This window comes from Eutrigla gurnardus (genome assembly GCF_963514095.1).
Source record: "Eutrigla gurnardus genome assembly, chromosome: 16".
NCBI lineage: Eukaryota > Metazoa > Chordata > Actinopteri > Perciformes > Triglidae > Eutrigla > Eutrigla gurnardus.
In genome coordinates this window covers 11,424,279-11,449,331 of record NC_139927.1, presented here as the reverse complement: position 1 = coordinate 11,449,331, position 25,053 = coordinate 11,424,279, and the positions used below count along the sequence as shown (strand labels likewise).

General features: G+C 40.7%; 1 protein-coding gene across 1 annotated transcript; it reads left to right on the top strand.

Annotated features, from left to right (window-relative positions):
- The first annotated feature begins 1,580 nt into the window (after positions 1–1,580).
- enpp1 (ectonucleotide pyrophosphatase/phosphodiesterase 1) lies at positions 1,581–24,113 on the top strand. The gene is made up of 23 exons (XM_084030035.1): positions 1,581–1,894; positions 5,787–5,859; positions 8,608–8,665; positions 10,210–10,307; positions 10,391–10,470; positions 11,411–11,530; positions 11,914–12,023; positions 12,126–12,191; positions 12,281–12,353; positions 12,518–12,626; positions 13,418–13,549; positions 13,634–13,665; positions 13,804–13,931; positions 15,075–15,144; positions 15,954–16,041; positions 17,549–17,733; positions 18,516–18,555; positions 18,635–18,795; positions 19,785–19,920; positions 20,958–21,032; positions 22,412–22,544; positions 23,370–23,514; positions 23,631–24,113. The coding sequence occupies exons 1-23, from the start codon at positions 1,763–1,765 to the stop codon at positions 23,781–23,783; spliced, it is 2,397 nt and encodes a 798-aa protein (XP_083886161.1). The 5' UTR covers positions 1,581–1,762; the 3' UTR covers positions 23,784–24,113.
- Positions 24,114–25,053: the final 940 nt, after the last annotated feature.

Here is a 25,053-nt window from a genome sequence, read left to right as displayed (position 1 = left end):
ATGTTCACCAATTTCATAACTGTTGTTCTCAGCACAAGCAAAAGCATCGGAGGGGAACCACATAAATTGAATTATATTGAGTACTTAATATACCCTTGCCATCACCAAAAACTCTACCAAAACCCCCTTTTTAAGCCAAACGTTCAGCAGACTATGATGCTTTATATGAAGCTCATTAGCAAAGCTTTATGTAGAACTGAGTAGGCTTTAAAATGTCTTAGTATCAAAATATCACAAATCATCTGGCAGGAAAGAATCAAACTTCATGAATTATATTTGTTGTTAAGTGTCATTCATTCAAATTATGTGGCTTTCAGTGCTCTGCTCTTGTTTATCATAACAACTTGGCAAGGGAACCAACCATAAATATGCCAGGAAGCTCAAACTGACTGTGTAATTAATTAAACTGTGATGACAGTTGGCACCTGAAATTGAAGCACGATATATCGTTTGCTACTGGCATATTAGACAGTTAGTCAGTTGATCAAACTATTTGTTTGTTTACTAGACAAAAAATGCTATGCAAAAAGTCAAGGAATGAATAGTAATACAGTAATTTGTAAGCCTGTGTATGTGTAGGCCACCTGCGATATGGCAACACAATGTAATTACAGCAAAAACAGTAAATTAAGCTTAACTAGTAGAGAGAGGCAATTAACCATGTTGATAACATTTCATTGGTTAAAAATGAATTATTAATTGATTCCAACTTCTCAAGTGCTCTCCATTTTTTCCCACCACAAATTAAGCTATAGAGAAACAACTTTTGCTAACATCCGGTTTGCTTTCTGCTCGGTTTTGTCAACCAAATGATTAAATGGAGGGTTAACTCTAAGAGAGTTAACGGTGTTGATATACTTCTCCCGTGGGCAGTAACGTCAAGATACAGCTAGCAGCTAAGCTAAGTGTAAATGGCTAGCCTGAGCAGTAATGTCCGTAGACATAAACCAATGAACCGATGGTTGCCCGGCAAGATGCTAAGCGGAGGTGCGGGTAGGCGCATTTGTTGTTGAACAGGCTAGCTGAGCTAAGCTAGCAAACGGCTAGGTTTACATTCGTAACGTTAGCTCACGCTAGCTAACATTTCTCCATAACACGGTGAACCATTCCTGCTAAAGTGCTCTAGTTACTTGTTTAACGTTACATACTTTAAATTAAAACATCGATATCTGTCTTAGAGATCGATTTATTCGTTGTTTTTAAATGTAACTCAACTGTGCAATACTTCTGATGTAAAGCAGGACATTCGGCGCACCACTCCAGTATGACCACAAGATGGCGGCAGAATTCAGCCACTACAGTAAGTTTACATTGAAGTAGCTGTGTGACGAGTTTGTTCTCATCTTGCAATCAAGACATTCGATGTGGTTTTTACGCTTTTGAGGCATGTGCGAACAGAAATATCCGTGATGAGTTGCTGTATGTTTTTATAATTCTAACTAATTTCTAAAGCGACCAAGCAACAGGTTTTTTTGATTACGTGTTTGCGCTGGAAAATGCTACTGGAGCCAAGATGGTAATAAAGGTCGGCTCCGCTTTCTTTAATCAGCCTCGAAGCCACCAACTCTCCTCCCTCAGTTCAAACACATGCCGCTGGGCTGTAAACTTGGAGACGTCGAGAGACTAGGCGGTGCTTCATCTGAGCAGCAGAGGGGTCACATCCCACACGGGCTGCGTACGGTCCTCCGCCGGGGCGAAGTCTGCCCGCCACTCACTCAGTCCCTCCTGGAAACACTGCCGGGAGTCCGGAGCGCTCGGCAGCATGGAAGTAACGAAAGGAGAGGAGCGCTCGGCCGAACAGGCTGCGTCTTTGTTCGGGGCACCAGAACCGGAGAGTCAACGGAGGAACACTGAACGGGGAAAGAAGAGGAACCACTGTAAACTCATTGCTGGGGTACGTTCAATGGAGCTAGCGGACTCCTTCTAACACCATCTAACTCTTCTCCAACTACACTACAAAAAGTAATGGTGCCATTCCCTCTCACATAGTTATTCCATCACAAATTGGGTCAACTTTAACCATATAATAACACTTTTATTATAGTGCGCCAGTGTGGTGCTCAATAAACTTTATATAGTCACCTAAATGCTGTTGTATCTGTAAAGGGCGTTGTAGTGTTTTGTGTCTATAAACTTTGATTCTGAGTTTAAAGTGACTGTTGGAGCTGGAACCAATAACAAATTAATTAGCAACGATGATAATTGGTTAATTGTTTCAGTCATTTAAAAAAAAAAAAAGTAAAAATATAAGTTTTCTGTTTCCTCCTCAGCAGAGCGAGTTTGCTGCTTATATTTGGGGTTTGGACTTTTGGTCAAAACAAACAAGATATTTGAAGATGTCACTTAGATTTTTTTTTCACATTTCTTGAAATTTTATAGACTCACTGGTGCATCAAAAACAGACACTACCTGGGGTCTACACGTCAGCGCTGTTTACTTTCAGTGTAATCCACAGAGCTGTCAAAGAGCCAAGACTGCCAGTGTTGCCAATGTGAATTTGCAAACTAAACGGTTTTCACTCCAGTGCAAAAAAAGAGAGAGGCCAGGAGTGTCTCTGCAGGTGGAAAGGTGACCTATTCCACGGTGCCAAATGTGGTCCAAAACAGTCAAGTTTCAGCTGAAAGTGAGAGAGAAATGCAAGAGTTCACTATTTCAGTTGGTGTTCTGGATGTTCGAGGGGTGACAGGGGAGGGACACACCCCAATAACACAAAGGTGGTTTTTTTGCACACTGCTGAGATCAGAGAATCAGTTCCCATTTTACACATTATTTGGCATGTACATCAAACAGCAGCTGTGGGATTTAAAAGGCAAATAATTCTGCTTTTTTATTTATATTTGATGAAAGTCAGTATTCTCACTTCCTGCCTACATGTATGGATGAGATTTGGACAGCAGAATGACTACTTTCCACTGGGTTTTATTCTTGTCACAGAGGAAAAGTCACAGAAACAAACAGCAGCCTTCATTGTCCACACCTCCTCAAGGCATAGAGACAAACCACAAGGACTCTACAGGGAAACTAAATCTGGGATGTATATTTGAGGCTTTATGTGAAGACTTAAACCATAATTGAAAGAATTAAAAAGAAAAAATGTCATTAAATGCATTATATGGTGCCTTTATGTGGCCGGGGCCAGGGCTGAATCAAAACAGTATGTTTTTACAGTAAAAAAGTGAAATAAAACGTATATATTCAGTGAAATATAACCTCTACAGACAGAAATCATCTCTCTGTAAACACATCTTTTAAACTATTTCCTAATGCCAGCTTAAACCCCAGGCTGCTGCTCTCTTCTTATTAAATAAACATGTGGTAAAGTCTAGACAATAATACGCTCTACCATGTCAGACAGCAGCTGTTAGTATTTGTGATACCTGTTACACCGGGGTGATATGTGAGAAGGAAAGGATGGTTACAACAAGACAAAAAGCAGGGCTGCTTTTAACAAGGACATTTTTTTGCCTGCATCTTCATGTGGATCAGGATTTTATTGGGCAGACAATCTGAAGGCGTTTCAAGTAGGTTTCCACCAGACACAAACTATTTACTTTCACGACACACAAAGACCACATCGTTGTCAAGGAGCCTGTCCAATCCGGGTCTTTAGCCGGAGAAAATGACTGCACGTACCCAGACGCCACGCACACATGGCAGCGTGTTTTCATACCCGTCCAGGAACTCTTGTGTATGCGAATCAACCTGAAAGCATTACTCACGGGCGACGATTTCCACAATCCTGCTTTTGAGACTGAGTGCACAGTACTGCAGGTTTTAGAATAAATAAATTAGAGGGCATGAATGAGTACATGAAGATGTATAATCTTGTGTTGAATCAGAGGGATGGATTTGACTTAAAACAAGGGAAAATAAGCCACAACTTAACTTGCTCCCTGCATCAGCCATGGTTCAAACATCCTTCTGTTGGATTTATGTGTATAATATAGCTTTATTTTATGTCTTGGTTTTGAAAAGAGAACAGAGATGTGTTTGTCTGCAGTGGAAACAAGGACTTATATTCATTTTAGGTGAAAACATATTTCAACAGTGGCGAAAAGATGAGGACAGAACAGATGAATAAACTACTATAAATAAATGTTTATTACAACTAATGACGAGACAGGAGGACTTCAATGTAATGTGACTTACTTATGTCGCTTTGGACAAAAGCGTCTGCTAAATGACCTAAATGTAAATGTGATGAGGAAGCATTTCTCTCAGTAAATGGTCCTAAGTCTGAGGGGGTCACAAGGTTAAAGGGTTCTTTCAAACTCCATGCTAATTAAGCAGCCATGATAATCACTGCAGGCCTGCTGTGGGTGTCGCAGGAGCTTCCTTTCTAAATAAATAGATTCAGACTTCTTTGAAACACCCCTGAAATTACACACCCCTAATCCCCCCTGAGCAGACGTCTCTGGGTAGATATGATAAAGAAGCAGCTATGGCCGACGCCCTCCTTTGACCTTTCAATTAAAGAGAGAGATGGTGTTGTGCTGGGCGGGATAAAAAGAAATAAGTAACAGACGGGAACTTCGCTCAGTTCAAGATCCTTATCACATCTCAAATAAATAATTGAAGTCTCACCAAAAAAACAAACAAAATGAATCACAGAATGGACAAATAAAGTATACTTGTACTTAAAGTCAAGGGTTCAGAATAGAGACATCCCACTGAGACTCAGTTTCCTGTATCTGTGCCATATGGGTTTCACACTGCCTGCCCCTTTGGGAGACTAGCGGCAGGTCCGGAGTCTGTTAAAGCGGCGTGAACGTGAACATAGATTAGTCCTCTTCTCAACATCCTGATACTAAAATGAATAAAGCAGGAGAAAATTAGACCTTTCTCTGTCCATCTGGCGGCTAACGTTCAAGAACACCATAGATTACTAATATTCATAAAGCTAAACAGGGCTGTTATCTATGAAAATAGCTTGTGTGCGCCATGACTTAGAAAACAGGAAGCGTTTTCCTAAGTATTCCACTGGCGGAGATTTAGGTAATATTTACCACATTCACCATCTGAGTTTAGCATGTTAGCATTTGCTAATTAACCAGTAAGCACAAAGTGCAGCTGAGGATTCTGGGAACTATTTTTTTTGGGAGGCTGAAAAAAAGTGAATCTGGAGCTGTGTTGTCAATTATTGTTCTTAGAACCGGGTTGGAATTGCCCTTAATAGGCAGTAAGTAATGGTTGCAATGACTGGAATTTTTACTTGATGATGAGTCACGGGCCAAGTTGGGGGATCACAGAAGTTATTACGATTCATCCTGAGGGGAACATGATGGTCTGAATCAATGTTCACGCTAGTCCATCCAACAGTTCACTAAAAACCACAATTGTAACCTCATGATAGTGCTAAAGGAAAAGTCAGAGGGTAGCTATTTATTTACCAAATTATTTTACCAAATTTCATGGCAATTCATCCAACAGCTGTAGCCTGTTGAACAGTTACAGCACACTTTCTGTTATTGTTTATGCTTCCCAAACTGCAGATTTACGGCTTCTTTCAGGCACAAGTCAGTTACAGTATGATTATATTATACGGTGGCAGTTGTGTGACGCTCTGTTTGAAGGTAGTTACAAACAGCTATGAGGTAAAAATAATTTATAACAATAGCATATTATTTGAAGAACAGCGTTGATCATTATTCAACACAGTGTTTGTAGAGTTTTACCTCTTGTTTCTTTCACCTTCCCCTTGCCAGCTCTGGTGCATGCGATTCGTGTGACTGTTCATCTTCAGGAACTTCAACAAACATCCTGACATTTTGTCCCCTGGATTTTAGGTCCTACTGCTGTGCTTGCTGGTGGTCATTCTCGCCGTGGTGCTTTCGCTGAGGAAGAGCGGTGATGAAAGCGGTAAGCAGACAGTTTTTGATGCTGTTTTTTCCCCCCGCAAAAGGTAGGAAGAGGAAGACGAGAGCTCAGCGTTGAAAACAAATGTTTTTTAGACTTTAAGCTAAAGCTATAAGCACTTCCCATGGGGGATAGTCATCAAAATAATAGGAAAAAGATAGTCGCATAAAACACACACACATACAAGCTTTAATTTGTAAAATTGGTGCTGTGCTGCTCCAGGAAATTGGAACAAACTGCCCTTTAAAAAAAAATGCAACAATTCTTACAGATCTCTTCTTTGTCTCTTGCGTTCGCTGAAAAACACCATGTGATATTTTCTGACTGTGAACCACCTTCTTCGCTCTACAACGCAGAGAGTGAATGAAGATAGTTTCGCTGCAACAGGAGAGGCAGACAGAAATAACCAACTCAGGTTTCATTGAGGAGTTACTTGGTCAGTAAAGGCGGGTTGTTGTGAGTTGTCCTGCCGCTGAGAGGCCACAGACCTGCTGTTTGCGCTACCAGAATGTGTAGCTTGCTGCAGATCCCCCAGAAACTCTAAACTGGAAGTATTTAGAGCAGCGGTGAAGGAGAGTCAAATTTCCAGCCGGCTCGTTGAGAGGGGAGGGGGGGGGGTACAGAGGTGACTGCATATGATTTGCTCACAGGATATGTTTTTGTCAGGTTGGTGTGATTCAAGCTATTTTTTACCCCACCGTTACAAAGACACGTCATAAACACACATTTATGCGAGAAAGGAATGTTCACCCGAGGTTGGCATGTTTTCTGCAGCTATAGATTCCCTCTGGTTAGACGTGGGCAGCGGCCTCAGTGAGCCCTTTGTTGCAAACCGCCATGCCAAAATACCCCTCTTCCATTTCGGGGGCAGCGGTGGTGACTGTGGGCAACTGACGCCAGCCCTGGGCGTGGTTCTCTGTCTCTCTCTGTCTCTCTCTCTCTCTCTCTCTCTGCTGTGGCATTTCCCTTTAACTTGTGTTTCCCACCCAGCTAATATGAAAGCCAGATGGGAAGATTACATCTTGACTCTCACACCCAGACACTTATTTTGGGGTTTTTCCACACATATGCAGCTTTGTTGGAACCTGTACATCTCTTGTAACAGGATTTTAAAATAACCCAGGACTCTGATTCTTCCTGGAGGCTGACAGTATGTAGTGTGAAAGGCTGTGAGCGTTTCTTTTCGTGGATTACAGACCACAGCAACTTGTCTCCTGAGACGGAGCATCCCCGCGTTCAGTCCAAACCACACTGCTGGCCCTGAGAGGCGAGCGAGGAGGGCCTTTCTCACCGACACGCTAACACTCCCTCCGTCATGTGTCCAGTCAGCAGCAGGCTTGACGGATGTAGCGGGAGGAACGGTTGTTTGAAAGGTGAAGGAGGTGGTCCGAAAGCTTTCTGGAGTGTGGGAATGTCCTTGAGCAAGACGTTGTTTCATTTCCAAACGCTCCGGACAAAACAATGGAGGATTTATTGTGTTTGTACAAGATCTTTACAAATACATGATGATTTACTTCCGTATCACACTTTAGTGCAACACCAGAATGTGACACCCAATTATTTATGTAAACTTGCCCTCTTCATCCCTCAGCAAAAACTCAGTTTACATCCCATATTGTTCCTTTTTTCCATATATATTGTGTGATATATGGAGCAACGCTTGACCTTCACCCACAACGTTAGATCAGAACGATGAGGTTAGAGGTTAAATATATAATTTAGGCCTTTGGAAATCTAAACAAGGTTACAGTCTAAACACACTTACTATGGTATTGCTCTGCTAGCGACCCAGTCTCACTAAAGGTCAAGTATGATGGATGGAATTAGCTGGCCGCCCAAACTCACAGTTGATTGTATGTACGTTTAGGTGGAGAACTAAAATAATAATATTGTATTTACACTTTTCAGGTGGTCATAAAGTGACTGGATAACTGTTCTCTAAAGCATTTTAAACATCTGTACATTGTGGGAGCTGTAGTTTTCTCAGATTAAGTAAATTATATGAGTTTATAAGGGTGTGATATCTTTTATTTCACATCCATGGCCTCAGTATTACATAACTATGACTATAACTGGTTACACCTCTTTAAGAAATGTTTTTTTACCATGAGAACAATCCGATCCTGATTTTAAACATGTGATGGTTTAAGTATGCAGTCATTGGTTCCATCTGTGCCGTTATCCATTTATGCTTTTACGCAACATATTCATGTGGTTCGCAGAGTTACGCTCTCTTCTAGTTCCAAAAAAACAGCGGAAGTCTTCATGTGCAAAGAAGTGCACAGGAAACATTCAGTCTCCCTCTGCCTTTAGTCATCTCACGAATCTGTCGATGACAATGTGGCATTTCTTCTCTTTCGCTTCCTCTTGTATGCCAAAGATCTTACTCAATAATCTCAATGGATTTAGCATTAAAGGCCCTAAGAACTTTTTTCTTACTCGAAACATATTTTCTCACAAAGTTTGAACATGGTGTTGACATATTTTTGCCTTTGCTTTTCTCGCTTGTTTGAAGTGGGCAGGCCTCTGTTGTTGATGTCATTTAATTTTTTTCAGAGTTTTTCATCAAAATCAGATGACAGTTTTGGACTAGGACTTGCAAAAGAGATTTTGAATGTTTTTTTTGGCATCGTTCATCTTCCAAGAGTCTGGTTCTTAAGTCTTTTTTCAGACAATATTATTGTGTGTTACTGTAGGTCAGAAAAATATACTGCATGTGACTGGAAACATCTTTTTTTTTTTTTTTTCCAGGAGATCTCTGGCTGCAGGCAGCAGATGAGGAAACTCAACATGCACAGTGTCCACCTGGGTAATTCAATACTCCTGTTCTGCTGCTGTACTGTGAGAACTGATGTGGTTTTAATAGAAAACAATACGTCAAATCTCAGCTGGCCTAGTTGGGATCCCAGCAGCTCCTCCTCTGTAGCTACAATATCTTTCTGCATGTTTTGGTGCCGTGAATGAAGCTTTTCAGCTGTAACTCCCCTCAGTTTTTCTGAGTTGAGCCCATTGTTCCCAGTAAGCAGTTCTAGTGGAAATTAAACTGTGACCACACAGTAAAATAGGAAGACTTTTCTGTCACTGTCTTTTTTTTGGAGTGTGTAAATAACCCAAACACATGATTCTTTTTTTCTTTTTTTTTATGACGGTGTTGTTTTTGTGGAAACAACGTAACTGTCTCTATGGAAACCAGGCTAATGACTGAGTAATCAGGCATGTGTTGCTGAGTGTGTGTGTGTTTCTACTTTGGTAAGGGAGTGACCCCAGACAGACTCATTAGGCAATGGAAAAGAAAACTGTGGCTCCAAATGAAGATACTTTTGGTTTGAAAATATCTTTAAACAAATGAGGGTTGTCTGTATATATTCTTTTTCATTGTCTCGGGTTTGTTTGCATCGTTCTGTTGTCAAACCACACTTCATTTTAATGTGCGGTTTGGCCTTTACACGCAAACAGGAAGCTTTTTTGGAAAGTGCTGAATGAAACATTTTGAATGTTCATTCTTTGAATATACAGATTATTTTTGCATCATGTGAACAATTAATGGAAAAAGGAATGAACCTGGGCAACTTCCTGATTGTGCAATCAATTAAAAACATTTCGTTATTGATCCTTTTAAAACTGCAAATACAATTACATACAAAAACATTTGAATTCCATTATTTATGTCGGTATTAATTAATCACTTTTTAATGATTTATTTATTGGTAGATTTTTTTCATAAACCCCTCTTTAATTGTGATTTATTCATTTACTTTATTTAATTCCTAGTTTGATTAATACATTATATTAGTTATTCTTTTTATTCCCCATTTGAATATCAATTAATGAAGTAATTAAATTAAGTGTATTTATTAATTGATTAATTAATTAATTTGAACATTTTTGAGTAAGTCTTGATTTCACAGTCCAATTAATCAATTAATGGTTTCTAATCATTTTCATGACACTTGTTGTGTTTTAACAATACACTTTTTTTACACAGCCCCATGTAGCTGCAAACCGTTGGTGTCTGTATAACTAATGACAAGATATAAAGCATTAACCTTGCAAATCATTGAGTGAATGTAGCGCTCTCAATGAAACCTCACAACAGGCGTCTCTTAGTCTTTGATTTATCATCATTTGAGTCACATTTCTCTTCCTGTTCTCCTTCTCCGTGTGTTTGTGATTTCACCTTTTATTCCCCTCTTGTCTGCTCAATCAAAGAGCTGCTTTGTGCTCTCTTTACACAGACCTGCCGCTGCCAAAGATATCTATATCGCCTGCTGAGTAATTATTCCGTTTCCCATTCACGAAGTCGCCTCGGTGTCCACTTAAAGCGCCATTCTTCCTCTCTGTCTTCCCACCCAGTTTCTCCAGGCCTCCCCTCATCCTGGTGTCCTTGGACGGGTTCAGGGCGGAGTACTTGAAAGATCACAGCAGCCACCTTCCTGTCATCAACAAGTTACGTGAGTCACCAGCGTCGCTGACTCGCGGAGCCGTTCACGGTTCGCTCAGCATCCCGGTGTGACTCAATGTTACTGTGTTGCAGGAAACGCTGGAACAACGACGCCATACATGAGGCCTGTTTATCCCACTAAGACCTTCCCCAACCACTACAGCATTGTGACTGTAAGTCTCTCCTGGTGAGGTCGCTGAGTTACGTCACTGGTGGCAGAAGAACTCATAAAAGTTCTTCCTCCAAACAGAAATATTATCCACAAAATATAAGTAGTAGTATTAAAGAGTACTAGCCCTACAGAAAAACAGCTACAGTTACTTATTTATAATATTATATATTTCATTATTATGTTGCTATTTATAGTTTAGATTAGTTAGTTAGTTAATTTTGTTATAGTTTGTCGAGTCAAGCAGATGATTATTACCAAAATATTTTGTAGTTTTTCTTAGTTGCTCGGCAGATTTTCATCTAATCGAATTAATTATTAAATGAATATAATGTAATGAAACAGACAGCTTTGCTATTTACGGAATTGTATTTACTAATTAAAAATAAAGTAGTAGGGTCATGAGATGATTAATAGGAGAGGAAAGAAGAAAAAGTTTGACTTTATTTGTGAGATATTGGATCATTTTATCTTTTATCTCTATCAATTATTTCAATGGATCCACATGAGAAATTTAGACAGAATACTTTGGTGGGAACCAAAAAATATGCAGGAATCCGTTGGTGCATTGAATTTCATTAGCTTATTATGTAAAGTTTGAACCTGAAAAGTAAGCTGTCATAATATATGTAATGGGGTAAAAAAAAAATACTTCAAAATGTACTGACCTTCCACTGCTGCTGTTACTGTACAAGAGTTCAACAGGAAACTGTGGCATTAAGGGCTTCTCCCTCGGTGCCTCTTCACGGTAGTTTCGAGGTTACTGTTGACGCGTAATGGCTTACATGTGCTTCTGGAGAAGAGCAGCAGTCGAACCGAGGGGCTGACTTGAAAACAGACCCTGCAATTAAAAATTAAACTGCTGTGGTTACCAGGAATATATAGCAGAGTTGGCTCACTTTAAATCAAAACGGCTCACCTTGACGATATGGTTTCATCTGCAGGGTCTTTATCCGGAGTCTCACGGGATTGTGGACAACAAGATGTACGATGTGACCCAGAACGCTTTTTTCAGCTTGAAAACGGACGAGAAATTGAATCCAAAATGGTACCAAGGAGAGCCCGTAAGTGAATCTGCGCGATATTTTGTACAATGGTGCAATTACACTGATGAGTTGCTATCAGTCTCTAAGGTGTGAGCTTATAACCACCTTGTTAGGATCGGGGGCTTGTTTGAACGCTTTGTGGTTCCTGTTTAAACAGGAGGCCTCTTAAATCACATTTGTCAACCGTGTGACGGAGTGGAACGAATTATTTCATAATGAACCAATGCAATGCCAAAACACTTCTACCTGCAGATCAGTCTAAAAGGTTTTGATTTATTGTCAAAATATGGATTTTTGAGTCTCGCTGGCCTGTGATGGATTACATTTGTATTCTAATGGACTAAGAGAAGTACTGAGAAGAACTGAGATGAAAGAATGAGCTATTACTACCCTCCTCTCAGGTCTGGATCACTGCCATGCATCAGAAACTGAAAGCGGGAACCTTCTTCTGGCCCGGCTCGGATGTGAGAATCAATGGCACCTTCCCAGACTTGTACAAGATGTATGACAAGTAAGAGTGATGCCGTTATGCTACACACTTCATGACAAATACATTATTATCACAAAGCAGCGGTGTTTCAGTGCGTTCATGAATAACCTTTTTCCTGCACAGGGGCATTACGTTTGAGCAGAGGGTGTCGACGCTGTTCGAATGGCTCAGTTTACCTCCGGGAGAAAGGTAGCACATGTTGTTCATCACCGTTGAAAATGTGAGGTTTTGAGTCACCATCCACACTAAAACTCAAACTGTTGCCTCCGTGATCTTAGACCCGACTTCTACACTTTGTACCTGGAAGAACCTGACTCATCAGGGCATCGCTATGGGCCGGGGAGCAGCCAGGTTAGTCTGTCACTAGACATTTAAAGTGTAACCATAAACTGGTTGTTAATTAATTTAAAGAACAACGGACGAGACGGAAGCAGCACAAATCATGAGAAGGTTTTTTATTCATCCTTGGAATCAATCAAACGCGGTGAAAGCTTTAAATGCTGTTGTTCCCTCAGGTCGTTCAGGCCTTGGAAAATGTGGACAAGATTATGGGCATGCTGATGGACGGCCTGATGCAGAGAGACCTGCACCACTGTGTCAACATTATAATCGTCTCAGACCACGGTGAGATGACTGCACATAGCCGTGATACAGTTCATAGCACGATAAAACAATCAATCTGAAGAAATTGTCACCTTTAAGCGAGAGAGGAAGTTATATTTTCTTTGTCTTTCATTTAAAACTCTGCATTTACTTACAAACAAACAAACTGTGCATCCCTCTTAATCCCTGTGGTTTCACAGCCGTAAGACGCAGCATCGTTTTAGAGCCTGTGTGCCACTGAGGGAGAATTTAGAGGCCTAGTGTCATCATCAAATGTTTGACTCGAGTTGAGTCACTGCACCTGTTATGGGAGTAAACTCCAACCCCGCGCCAGAGTGAAATCACATGGAAAATGAGTGTCTTATGGGACTAAGCTGGGAAGAGCTGTTCTCAGTGGTATGCTAGGAGGATATCTTGTGAGGTGAAGTTTCTCTGGACATCTGGAGGCCATGTGTTTAGTCTTGTAATTAGGTTTATTAAAGATCAATGTGCGGGAGTCAATGTGGCTCAGGGCTCAGAGACGTCTTTTCCAAGAAAAGATTTTCGCCGTGCTGTGCTAGTTATTAGTGTGCAGCGAGCCATCAAGGACAAGATGAAATACGATGATACGGTGTTCGCGTATCACACAAGCTGTAAAAGGGAACTTGAAACTGTGGAAATGAGAAAGTAAGTGTATTTCTGACGACAGGGGAAGAACATCATTAACAAAATACAGGAAAGATCCTACACACAGTCGTGGATTTTGGATTTCAAACAGAAATCTTCACCATTTATGGAATAAAATGAATACAAATTCTTTTATTTTTTTACAGGCATGGAGGAGGCTTCGTGTGAAAAGGCAGCATACGTGTCAACCTACCTGCCCGAAGCTGATGGCTTTGCCGTCATCCAAGGCCCGGCTGCTCGCATCAGACCCAGTCGCCTCCCAGAGGATTTCTATTCCTGTGAGTTCCTGTTCCTGTTGCAGCATCAGTGTCAGTGTGTCTGTGACCAGCGTGGCTGACCTTCTCCTGTGTTTCTCTCCTCAGTCGACTACGAGGGTCTGATCAAGAACCTGTCGGTATGCGAAGTATTCCACATGTGACTTTTTGTGTTGATAGGAAGAATGAAAGATCATCTGCTTGCTTGACTTCGCGTCAAACACTCCCATTCTTTCCGTGCTGCGTGTCGATTCTCCTCTGCTGTGTCTGTTCTGAAGTGCAGGACCCCTGACCAGCAGATGAGGCCGTACCTCAAAGAAAACCTCCCCAAAAGGATGCACTTTGCTAACAACAAGCGCATAGAGAGAGGACACCTCTATATGAAGGAAGGGTGGCAGAGTGCGCTGTAAGTCACAGTTCCGATCCGTTGTCACTGTAAGGTTTTAATTATGGCCCAGTTCTATTTAGCTGTGCCAGGCCTGTATTGGCCCCCCTGGAATGGCTGTGACACTAAATGGAATGGGACCATAATTTATGTGATCGGTTACACCAGCGTTTACCCTGCTAAATGTTAAAATAACTTTTGGTAGTCGAGCTGATGGGAGGCAGGAGGAACAATTGTGTAAACATTATGCAAGTGGTACATAAAAGTATAAAAGAAAAGGCCACAACTCTCCCAACAACAACCCAAGAGGAGAAGCGTTTTTTTTATTTGCTCTGTTCTCTGAAGGAGATGATTTTCAAAAAAGACAAAACAACATTTCTGCTTACTGTAGCATAAAAATAGCCAAAAGAGAAGAACTTTGAGACTGGTAAGAGCACCCAGTTGATCATTTATTACACTAGATCACTATGTTACTTTATTATTTCCAAACAGGAAATAATAGAGCAACATAGTGATCTAGTTTAGTGGACAAACATTGTGACAAAAAGGCATTTTACATTCATTTTCTAAAAGTCATGTTGACTACGCTAAATAAGTGAAACGCTTTTTTTTTTCCATGTTCCATTTATTGAAGTTATATGAGACTTTTAAGTGCAGCAATGTACTGTACATGTAATTAAATAGCAATCTTGAAATTTAGCACTTATATCCAGATGTACAGTATAAAGTGAGATTAGATTTAGTGTGTTTTCAGTGGAAGATTATAGTACAGTAGGTGTCATGGAAACGTGTGACTTTCTCTGGCCACACAGAAGTTGAAGCATTCACAGTAATTAGTGTTAGCAGTCACTTGGGATGAATGAGGCATGGTGCGCTGGAGAGTGCTTGTACAACTCCTTTGATGGATGGCAACCATGTAATCATGGAAAATTGTTTCAGGCTGAAGAATTCAGCCCACTTTAATGTAGCTGCAGTGAAATACGGCTCGCTCTTTAGCTTATACAGGATTGAACTCGCCTGACCCTGAAAACGAGGTTGAAAATAAGATGAAAACACATGTCAATAACTATCAGAGTGGTGTTTTCGTGGCGTTATTTCCTTCTGCCGTTGTGTTGACTATAACTCCTCGGATAAAATGTTGTTTTTTCTATTCTATCGTGACAGCAACCGCCGGGAACTCAAGTACTGCACGGGGGGATTCCATGGCTCGGACAACCTGTTCACCAACATGCAGGTCAGAGGAAGGAAAGGAACGTTTATCTGTCATAAACCTATACCACTGTATCCTGTTAGAAACAGGAAGTGTGACAGCTCATTGGCACAATGCCAACACGAATGGGGTTAAGGAGGCCTGATAACTCCTGCAAGCTTGTTTTGAGTTTTTGTCTTTAACCTGTAAGATGGTTGTGGAACGTATAGCTTAAATTAGCCTCCAGAAAACAGAGATACATCTAAGGAGTATGAAGATTTTATTTATTTACTAGTTATTATTGATTGGCTGCTGTTGTTACTGGATATAGGAGTTTTCTATGACACGTCTCTGTATTTGCTGTTGAAACCAAAGTAAAATACAACTGTGGAGCTCTGAAACTCTACCTGATCACAGTAATTACATGTGATGTGATGTGCGTCATTACAACACATCGGTGGGTGTTTCCGCACATGGTTTACAGTGGAACTTGACCTGGTATAATTTGCTAACAAGGTCGCTGACTTTTCTAAGAAAAAGGTCTGCGAGTTAAGAAAGGTGCACACAGCAGAGAGACGGGTGTTGAAAATAGGCCAGTCACCTGACAAATATCGCCAAAACCCACCCGACCGACGTGTTTCCTCAAATTGAAATCCCTGACATACATTTTCAAGGTTGTGTGAGGTCATTATGCTGCTTTAGTTCACCGTTTCAAATATTTATATGTGTTTGACATCTTGTTATTTACAGAGGGAGTTTAAATTTAGCTTCCCGTTGCTCAAACAGTTCTGACTGGATAGCTCACTGTACTCTCTCATCCGACAGTTTGTTAATGTGTAACTACTTTTTCTCAGGCGATCTTCATTGGCTACGGTCCAGGACTGAAAGAAAACACTGTGGTGCCTCCTTTTGAAAACATAGAAGTATATAACCTCATGTGTGGTAAGTGGACTGTGCTTTATCCGCCCGTACTGTAGCTTCTTCTTCACTCTTGTCTTTTAGAATTTAAAGGCATACTTTTTGGGACATAAGCTTATTCAGCTTCTTGCCAAAAGATGCTCTCATGTCCTGAAGTGTTGTCATCACATGAGGTTGCCAGGGGAACAAGAGGAGACTTCAGGATGTACCGTTCACAGGATGAAGAAACAACTCGTCCTGTGCATATTCTTAACCCCCGTAAAACCACTGTGTGTCCTTTTAACCCTTTTTGAGTTTTACAGCTGTGTTTAGGAGGGTTTTGTTAACTTTGGACAGACCCAGGCTAGCTGTTCCCCCAGTGTCTTTATGCTAAGCTAAGCTAACCAGCTACTGGCTTTATATTTACTGTACGAGTAGAATCAATCTTCTCATCGAGTCAGTGTATTTCCTAAAATGTTGATCTGCTCCTTTAGTTAGATTATGGGTTGTTTCCAATGACTTTGAAATCAAAGTATTGTGTAATACAATGTAGTCCAAAACTAGTAGATGAAAGATGTTTTTAAATAATTTATACTTCGCCCTCTTCTACTCCTTGTGGACCCCGGCGTCCCCAGTAGACGTTACTGTCTTTCAGAGGCCGTAGAACGCTCAGCAAGGAGTGAAGCTTTTGGTATCATATGAAACTAGAAAAACTAAGGAATTGAAGGTCCAATAAGCCCAATTGTATTCCTGTGTGATGATAGGTGATGATATGATATGTTAGTCACCATAATAGCCATTTCATTGCAGTGAGACCATTTTTTGGCAACTTGACCCCGCTGTATAACTGACCTGTTGTGACCTCAAGGATAATCACAGCCTTGTGAAACATTTCAAACCACAACCTAGAGACCTCAGGCTTTCAGGGGATGTATGGCTTCCTATGGTATATTGACAATAACAGGGTTTCTGAGCAGGAACAGAATGCTATTCTTCCAGAAATCCCCCATAAAAAAAAAGGTATTAATAATAACACTCAGCATGGATTTGATCTGAGTTCCTCAAGGTGTCTTAATTTTAGTAATTTGGAGGTATATTTTCAACCCTCACTCCATGGTATTGAGGGGTGAGGGTTGGAGAGGTTCAGAGGACATTTTACTCAGCAGCTTGTCGAAGAAAACCTTTCGGAAGAGTAAACAGGTGCGTTTGTCCTGCAATGAGTTTCAGTTTCTTTGATGCCTCCAAAAAGAGAAGGAAACAGAGCAGGTCACATCAACCAGATTTGTAAAGAAAAGGAACTAACACAGGTGTTTAAACCAAATAGAACTTTAGGTCAAAGAAGAACCATTTTTTAATTTACATAAAAAATAACTTGCATATAAATTAAATGGGCATTAGTTCCTGGCTGGTGGCACTCTTTTAGAAACCAGATGTAAAGGTGACTTTCTTACTTCTAAATGTATGAAACAAAGTTTCTTAAAATCAAGACATGCTGTGTTACATCCAGTGTGTGTGATACACATTTACCATTTCTTTTCTCTTCCTCCTCCAGATCTCCTCGGTATTCGTCCGGCTCCAAACAACGGCACTCATGGCAGTCTGAACCACCTTCTGAAGACGCCCGTCCACCTCCCAGTTCACCCAGCGCAGCTCTCCCATGACACCCCCTGTGAGGCCAGTGACCCCGTCCCGGCTGATGATCTGCAATGCAACTGTGCATCCCAGAGCAAGGAGATGGTATGTGCAAACAAATGATTGAGGTCATGGCGGTGCCTGCCTGTCTGTCGGTTTGGTCCAGATGCAAATTTCTCAACAGCTATTGGATGCGTAACCAGAAAATTAGCTGGAAAAATTCATGTTCCCAGAGGATAAATGCCACTGATTATTGATTCCCATGCTTTTCTTCTACCGCCTCCAGCAAGCAAATGTATTCTGTCATCTGGTGTAAATATCTTAAATTCTACCAGTGGATCTTTTAAAGTAAAATGTCTCAACAACTTTTGTATGGATTGTCATGAAATTTGGTACAAATATTCATGATGCCCTCAGGATTAATCATAACGATGTGTTCAATAAGCTTAATTGGGTCAATCTTTGACTGATTACCTGCAAAACTACTGACATTCCCTTCAGCCTCAGCTGGGTTTTATGTTTTGTGCGGATGAGCAAAAGTTAAAATGCAGTGCTGTGCAGAGATGGCCTGTTTTTATTCTCTACATAAACATTATACCTTCTAACATGACTGTGGACTCAGTCGTGTTTCGTTCCATTTTTGTTGTTACAGTTACTTGGCCCATTTCTGATGCAGATGATTAAAATGTTAGTACTCATTTCTTTTGAAATCCAATAACCAGTTGACTTAAGTTCAGTTATTCTACCCTCAAACTGACAAAAAGTCAGCATCACATATTTTCCAGGCCAAATAAGAAAAGACACAGGCTTTATGTACTGAATGGTGAAAGTGTTGTTGATTTTTAACGTATTTTACACGTGCATACTAACTAAGTATTTCCTTTTAGCAGGTGGATATGAACAGAGATCTAATGACAACTAATGCCAGTGAGTATTGTTTTGCTTTTCTTTGCATTTTCAAGGAAAACTTCTGTGTGACTTTTATCAATTTCCTTTTTTTTTTTAGGCGTTAAAGCAAGTCTACGTCGCCTCCACCATCCCTTTGGCACCCCTCGAGTCGTCCAACCCGATGCCACCTTTTGTCTTCTTCACCAACCCGACTACCTCAATGGATACAGCAAAGATCGCCTCATGCCCCTGTGGGTGTCGTACAGCATCCAGCCTCTGGTGAGTCCGCATGGAGCTGTCTTTCATCTCTAAACATAGTCTGTACAGTTGAGATGTCCCAGCTGTATTTCTCCTGTGGTTAGGCTATGGCAAGGGTTTTTTTGTTTTTTGTTTAGCATTTGAATCCCATTTCTTAGCAGCTGTTACTCATCGTCTGTGCTCATGTTGGCTCAAACACTTCTTGTCTTTCTCATTATGCGGTTGAGGTTTAGTATAAATCATGACTTCAGGCAGAGTGATACATTCCCAGTAGAGTTTACACTGTCGTACTATTCCGTCCGAATGATGGAGCTAGTGAGGATTTGTTTTCATGCAGGCTTTATCCAAATACAGTACGAGATAAATATGGTTGTACTGTATTCTCTGTGTTCATTTTGGCTTGAGAGGGTCAAGGTTTATTTTTATTTATTTTTTTTTTTATTGTATTTTATGCTCGACCCACCCACAGAGAACAACAATTTCATAGCTTGTCAAAGCTAACACTCCATATGATGGTAGCTTCAAGCTAGTTTGCTCACCAGAAAATCAATTAATCAATGAAACGTGTGAAGCCGTACTACATACTATGTTTTTTTATGCTTCATTTTTTCATGCCTGCAATCAGAGACAATACAGCTCTCTTCATTTCCCAATATTTTCACATCAGGTTTCTGTAGCTATGAGCCGAGAAGTGTCCCAATTTAACAGATGAGCTCACTACATAGTCATCTACATAGAACTCCCTGGATTGTGAGTAAGGAGTATCAGTGATTTCAGACACAACCTTTGTGTTTCTTGCTAATAAGCTAGCGTTCTAACACACTGAATTAAGATGGTGAACTTGATAAATCTTCTATGACAGGGGAAGGAAGTGAGCTGAGATAATTATATTTACAGAGCCCGGCAAACAGAACAAGTGCAATGCCCTCACTGACCGATATATACAAGCAAAGACAAAGTGATCTTACACAACAGTCAACAGTTGGCCACTGACTGATCCTCCCTCTCAGACCAGAGTCCGACCCCTGAGCCCAGCATCGGAGGAGTGTGTTCGTGCTGACGTACGCATCCCGCCGGCCGCCAGCCAGCTGTGTCCGCGCTACAGAAACGACCCCGCTCTGTCCTTCGGCCTGCTGCATCCCCCCAGTGAGTGTGTCTGTACGTGTGTGTTTCTGTGTGTGTCCAGCCGGGTGTCGAGTTCAAGTTGAGCCACATTCTCATGTAAAAAGGCACCCGTGCTTTGCTTGCTCTGCAACAGTAAAGAGAGTCCCCTTCCCCCTTATTGAGACACTATAGATTCACTGTATTAATAATGAAATTCAGGTTTCAGGCGGCCCCACAAACGAAAGCGACAGACTGAAAGACAGAAGTAAAAGCTCCCCAACAGGTGTGAGAAAGTTGGACTAAAATTAGAGATTTTATTTGACCCTACTCTGGTCGAAAGTGATACTAGACGGTGATTTGTGCTGTTAAATTCCTTTTGATCTGGGACTTTTTATCAATTAGCCGATCACCAGAAAATAAATCTATTTTTCACAGTTGATTGATCGTAAAAAGTGCCAAATGTTTGCTCGGTCCAGCTTCTGTATGAGGATTTGCATAATGTTCTTTGTTGATATCATTGTAAATGTAATACCTTTGGGGTTTGGACTGTCAAAATAAGACATTTGGTGACATCATCTTGGGTGATCAATCAGTGTGGCGACTATTATTGATTTTTTTTTATGCTGCTAAGAGGCTCAGCGGGCTCATTCATCACTCAGGTCCGTTTTAAAGTATTTATTGAGGCAAATGATGTTAAAATATGAAAACAAAACCACACGGTCAACAGAAAATATCTGAGCCCCACTCACCCTCTTTGTCTAAAGAGCCCCGCAGTGCAGTGAACGGGTAAATAAAGGGAAAACCACACCCAGGTGTTAATTACCGTAAATAATGGAAACCAAAAGAGCGTGTTTAGGATAAACAAACAATAATAATAATTGTGGCTCCTACAATCAGTAGTGAGAATAAACACGAGCTATACCTCTCTGGATTTAGCTCCCCCAACATGCGAAGTATGAGTCCAGTTCTTTATTCCTTCATATCACAGTACACGTCAGACTTTAACAACAAGCAGTTAGTGTTTTAAATGAATTCCCGAACTGCAAACCCATTAAATGTGTCTCATTTTCTCCCTGCAGATCTGAGCGCTGGTGGAACCGAAGCAGACTCTCTAATCACGAGCAACATGGCACCAATGTTCCCTGCATTTAAAGGTGAGTCAGTCTCCCAAATATGTATCAGCTCCTGCTTTTCTTGCGGCCCACTGAGCCGAAACGGTAATCATGGCCATGCGTGAATTGAAAATTTAATTCCAGAGTTGTCAGAACAGGGTTCGTTTGCCAGCTGAATGAGAGCTGAACAATTCCGTTAACTAGTGAACTGATGCAACTAGACATTATGTCATAATCTGTTTTGATTTTGAAACACGTCTGTTCCTGCCAGCCGTTTTATTTCTCAATATTATACTTTATTTCTAAAAACAGACTATACTTTTCATTCTTAAATACATGACAGGAGCCCAAGGATCTTACCGCTGTGATTATATGGGACTACTGTACTTTCATTTAGTTAAGATCTTTCCGTAAGGCACAATTAAAGGTTTAGTGAGAGGAACGTTTGCCTCTGCCATCCTACTACAGGCACCACCGTTTTCTTCATAACAAGATTAGCTTTTAAACTGGTCTGATTCACCAGAGTCTGCTCTAAAAAATGCTGGTGAGACTACACGTGTCTGTTTGTGTGTTAAATGATTTCGTCATTGGGAGTGCCCCTCCACTCTTCCACTCCCTTATTAGTTGTAACTTCTTTGACTCATACAGATGTGTTGCTCAATTTGGCTGAGGAGTAAGTCAGGACCAGCATTTCTCTGCATTCCTGTGTTTGGCAAGATTTGATGATGTACATTAGTGGCGTGCTCAAATGAAGCCATGCCTTTGTTGAAACTTTATGTATTGTGTTGGGGGATTTTTGTCTTGAAACCTGGAGCTCTGGTCAGGTTTCCACTGGGGGCCACCCACACTAGAAATGGAAACTCTCCCTCACACGTTTGTCGTTGGAAGCCTAGGTAGCAATCAGCTAACAGACACTGCCCCCTGGTGGCAAATCACTGTGTCTACACGGTGTAAACGTCTTATGGACGAGTTGCTTTATTGACTTTAATATGAAAATACAGACATTAAATGACTAAACATGATCAAGTGTAAACAAACAATATTCCATATGCAATACAGAACGTTTGTTTTACATAAAATACACTTGAATAAAACAAAACATACAACATACCATGTATATACAGACACAATAACATAATAATAAGCATTTTGAGAAATTATCATTTACATTTAGGGCATTTAGCAGATGCTTTTGTCCAAAGCGAGTTACAATAAGTACAATTGTCAAAAGAGAGAAATGATGTTTAGCATCAAGACTGGAAATAGAAGGCAATAGCTCATTGATGTAATACGTTATGTTTCGTTTTTAAACTTATACTGATTAAACAAACAAGATAAAACTCGTTAATGATTGAACTTTAGGTAGATTATTCCTTTCAATCTTACCTATTAATGATGTAATCGCTGGCTTCTCTCTACAGATGTTTGGACCCATGTCCACGATGTGCTGCTTCCAGGATATTCACAACAGCTGAACGGAGTCAACGTCATGAGTGGGCCGATATTTGACGAAGACTACGATGGAAACATCGATGCACTCAAAGCAATCTCAGGGTACGTCAGCGGCACACACTCTGGGAAATAATGAATGCGCCTATATGTTTTTTAGGAATTGATAGTTGACAGTGAATCTTTGGCATTTCTGCTTGAAAAATAACAATCATCAAAAAATCGTTGCTGATTGATTTGCTGTTGATCGATACTTGTTCCAGCTCCACAATCAATGTTCCTTCTTATGATTAAATGGTGATAAACCTTAGGTTTAAATTAATTTTGTAAATGCAGCCTTCTAGCATGGGTTATCGAGGAAAAAGCCATTTCTTCATCTGTCTTTATGACATGTTTGATTAGAAAGGAATCTTCAGTGATGCAGCGTAAAAAAACGGACATTTATTGTCAAAATACTCGCTTTGAATCTTCACTTCTCAAAGCTTTAAGCCTTCTTGTCCCTTAGCGTCGTGCCATGAGTGCAGTAAACATCTCAAAGTAGTCACTCTCATGATGAATTAAGGCCATTATATTTATTAATGAATTAAAGTATGAAAATGGCAAATGGAAGCCATTTACGTTTTTCCTCTCATTCACACTCACATTCATCCACCAGCTGGCGGAGCCGCCATGCAAGGCACTGACCCACTCAGCTCAAAGTACAAGAGCCGGGGATCGATCTGTCCCATTTATGCTGCTTTTACACAAATATTTTCTCAATCAGCTCCTTGCTGCGAATGATGAGTTCTTACACAAATACATAATTTTCTGCAGAAGCTACAAAAATATGGGTTATTTCAATTTAGAGATCAGAAATTTGAGTCAGAATCTGACACAGTTGACCATGTTCACCTCCTGTTTTCAAACCCCCGTGATCTCGTGTTTCTGCAGGAATGAAGCTCCGATCCCGACACATTTCTTCCTGATCCTGACCAGCTGTGGGAACTCGACCTTTGGCCCTGTTAACTGCAAGGGTCCCCTGCAGGCCAAGTCCTTCATCCTGCCCCACAGACCTGACCACACTGAGAGCTGTGCTGTGAGTTAACACTCCTACACGTCGGCCTCCCTCTGTGGAAACCTGCTGACAGACAGTGGAAATAATTATCACGTAAATACATTCCCCTAACTCCCTTGTTTCTACTTTCCTTTCAGAACGGGACGGATCTGACGTGGGTGGAAGATTGGCTGAAGTTTCACACGGCCCGAGTCCGAGACATCGAGCTCCTGGCCGGACTGAGTTTCTACCACGACAGGTTATCGGTGGAAGAGACGCTACAGCTCAAGACGTTGCTACAGACTGCTTAGAGTCAGAGACATTATCGGATGAAGCTTTAATATCCAAAGGAAGCCATATTGGTCTGCACAACAGGCCTCAGTCCACACGGCTGCTTCACTTCTAGAAGATTCCTGTGTTCAAACCAAATTCATCCCAACATCAAGTTCCATCCATTGTTTTTTTGTTTTTTTGTCTGATTGTAGCTGTAGATTTGTTTTGTAGATTTTTTTAGAGATTATCAGAGGCCATTGTTTTATTAATGAGGCTCCGCAGCGCTGAACCAAAGACGCCGTCACATCTGCTGAGTGGCTCCTAAGTAATTCTTCAGAACTTCTTCGGAACAAAATAAAAGGGAAAAACAGAAACATTTATTGATGAAAGAAGAGTCTATTTATACTACAATTGCTTTTATTGGCAGGCGCACTTCAGGAAACGCGGGACAATCTGGAAACGGTTGTGCCAAACATCTGGAGAGCTGCCTGCAGCGGCCAGAAACACACACAACATGAGAATTTTCAGATTAAAAGTCTTCGCTGTACAAAAAGAAAGTTTCACCTGCCAGATGTTGTCATCTGTGTTCATGAGTGTTATTTTCTTTTTTGTTTTTTTCATTTTCATTTTTGGTTTGGAGATGCTTATTACATGTTGTGTCTGTGTCTTTACTGTATATATGGATGGATTATGAGACAAGATGTGTTTTTTTTGTTTGTTTTGTTTGTTTTTTAATCTTTTACAGACATGTAAAATGCCTCCCACCTCTCCTACATATATAGCAAGACACCCTGACTGAAAGAAACAAAATTACTTCAAACAACATGGCTTGTTTTATAGTTGTCTATCTTTTGTCTCTTTGTATTTTTACAGATTTTTCTGCTCATTTTGCATCCCTTTATGGTCATCTCTATTGCCGTTTTCACGATTCCTTGACGATTTCAATCTCTTTGAAGCCATTTGTGCCTTTTTTCCTGTTATTTTTGCATCTCTTCTTGGTCGTTTTGCTTCTAGTGGCGTTCTGCAGGTGAAGCAGAACTGTCTGGCTGAGAAACTGCTGTTGAACTTCAGTATTTGGTTTTCGCTGGAGATGGAATAGAGGTTGTCTGTACTCAGTAGTCACAAATCATTGATCGGTGTGTGTGTGTGTGTGTGTGTGTGTGTGTGTGTGAGTGACATTATTTCTGGGATCAACATCATTTCTGTTCAATCTTTTTATCTTGGTCATCACAGCAACAATGTGAAAAATTTATCATTTCATGTATTCCGTCTTTTTTTTTGTATTGTCAGAAAAATGGCAACTATGGT

Bases quoted from the DNA above. Each gene is read 5' to 3' on its own strand.
- enpp1 (XM_084030035.1), top strand. From the start codon at position 1,763: ATGGAAGTAACGAAAGGAGAGGAGCGCTCGGCCGAACAGGCTGCGTCT. The intron at 18,556-18,634 runs GTGAGTATTGTT...TTTTTTTTTTAG, and splicing joins TCTAATGACAACTAATGCCA to GCGTTAAAGCAAGTCTACGT. The intron at 18,796-19,784 runs GTGAGTCCGCAT...CCTCCCTCTCAG, and splicing joins CGTACAGCATCCAGCCTCTG to ACCAGAGTCCGACCCCTGAG.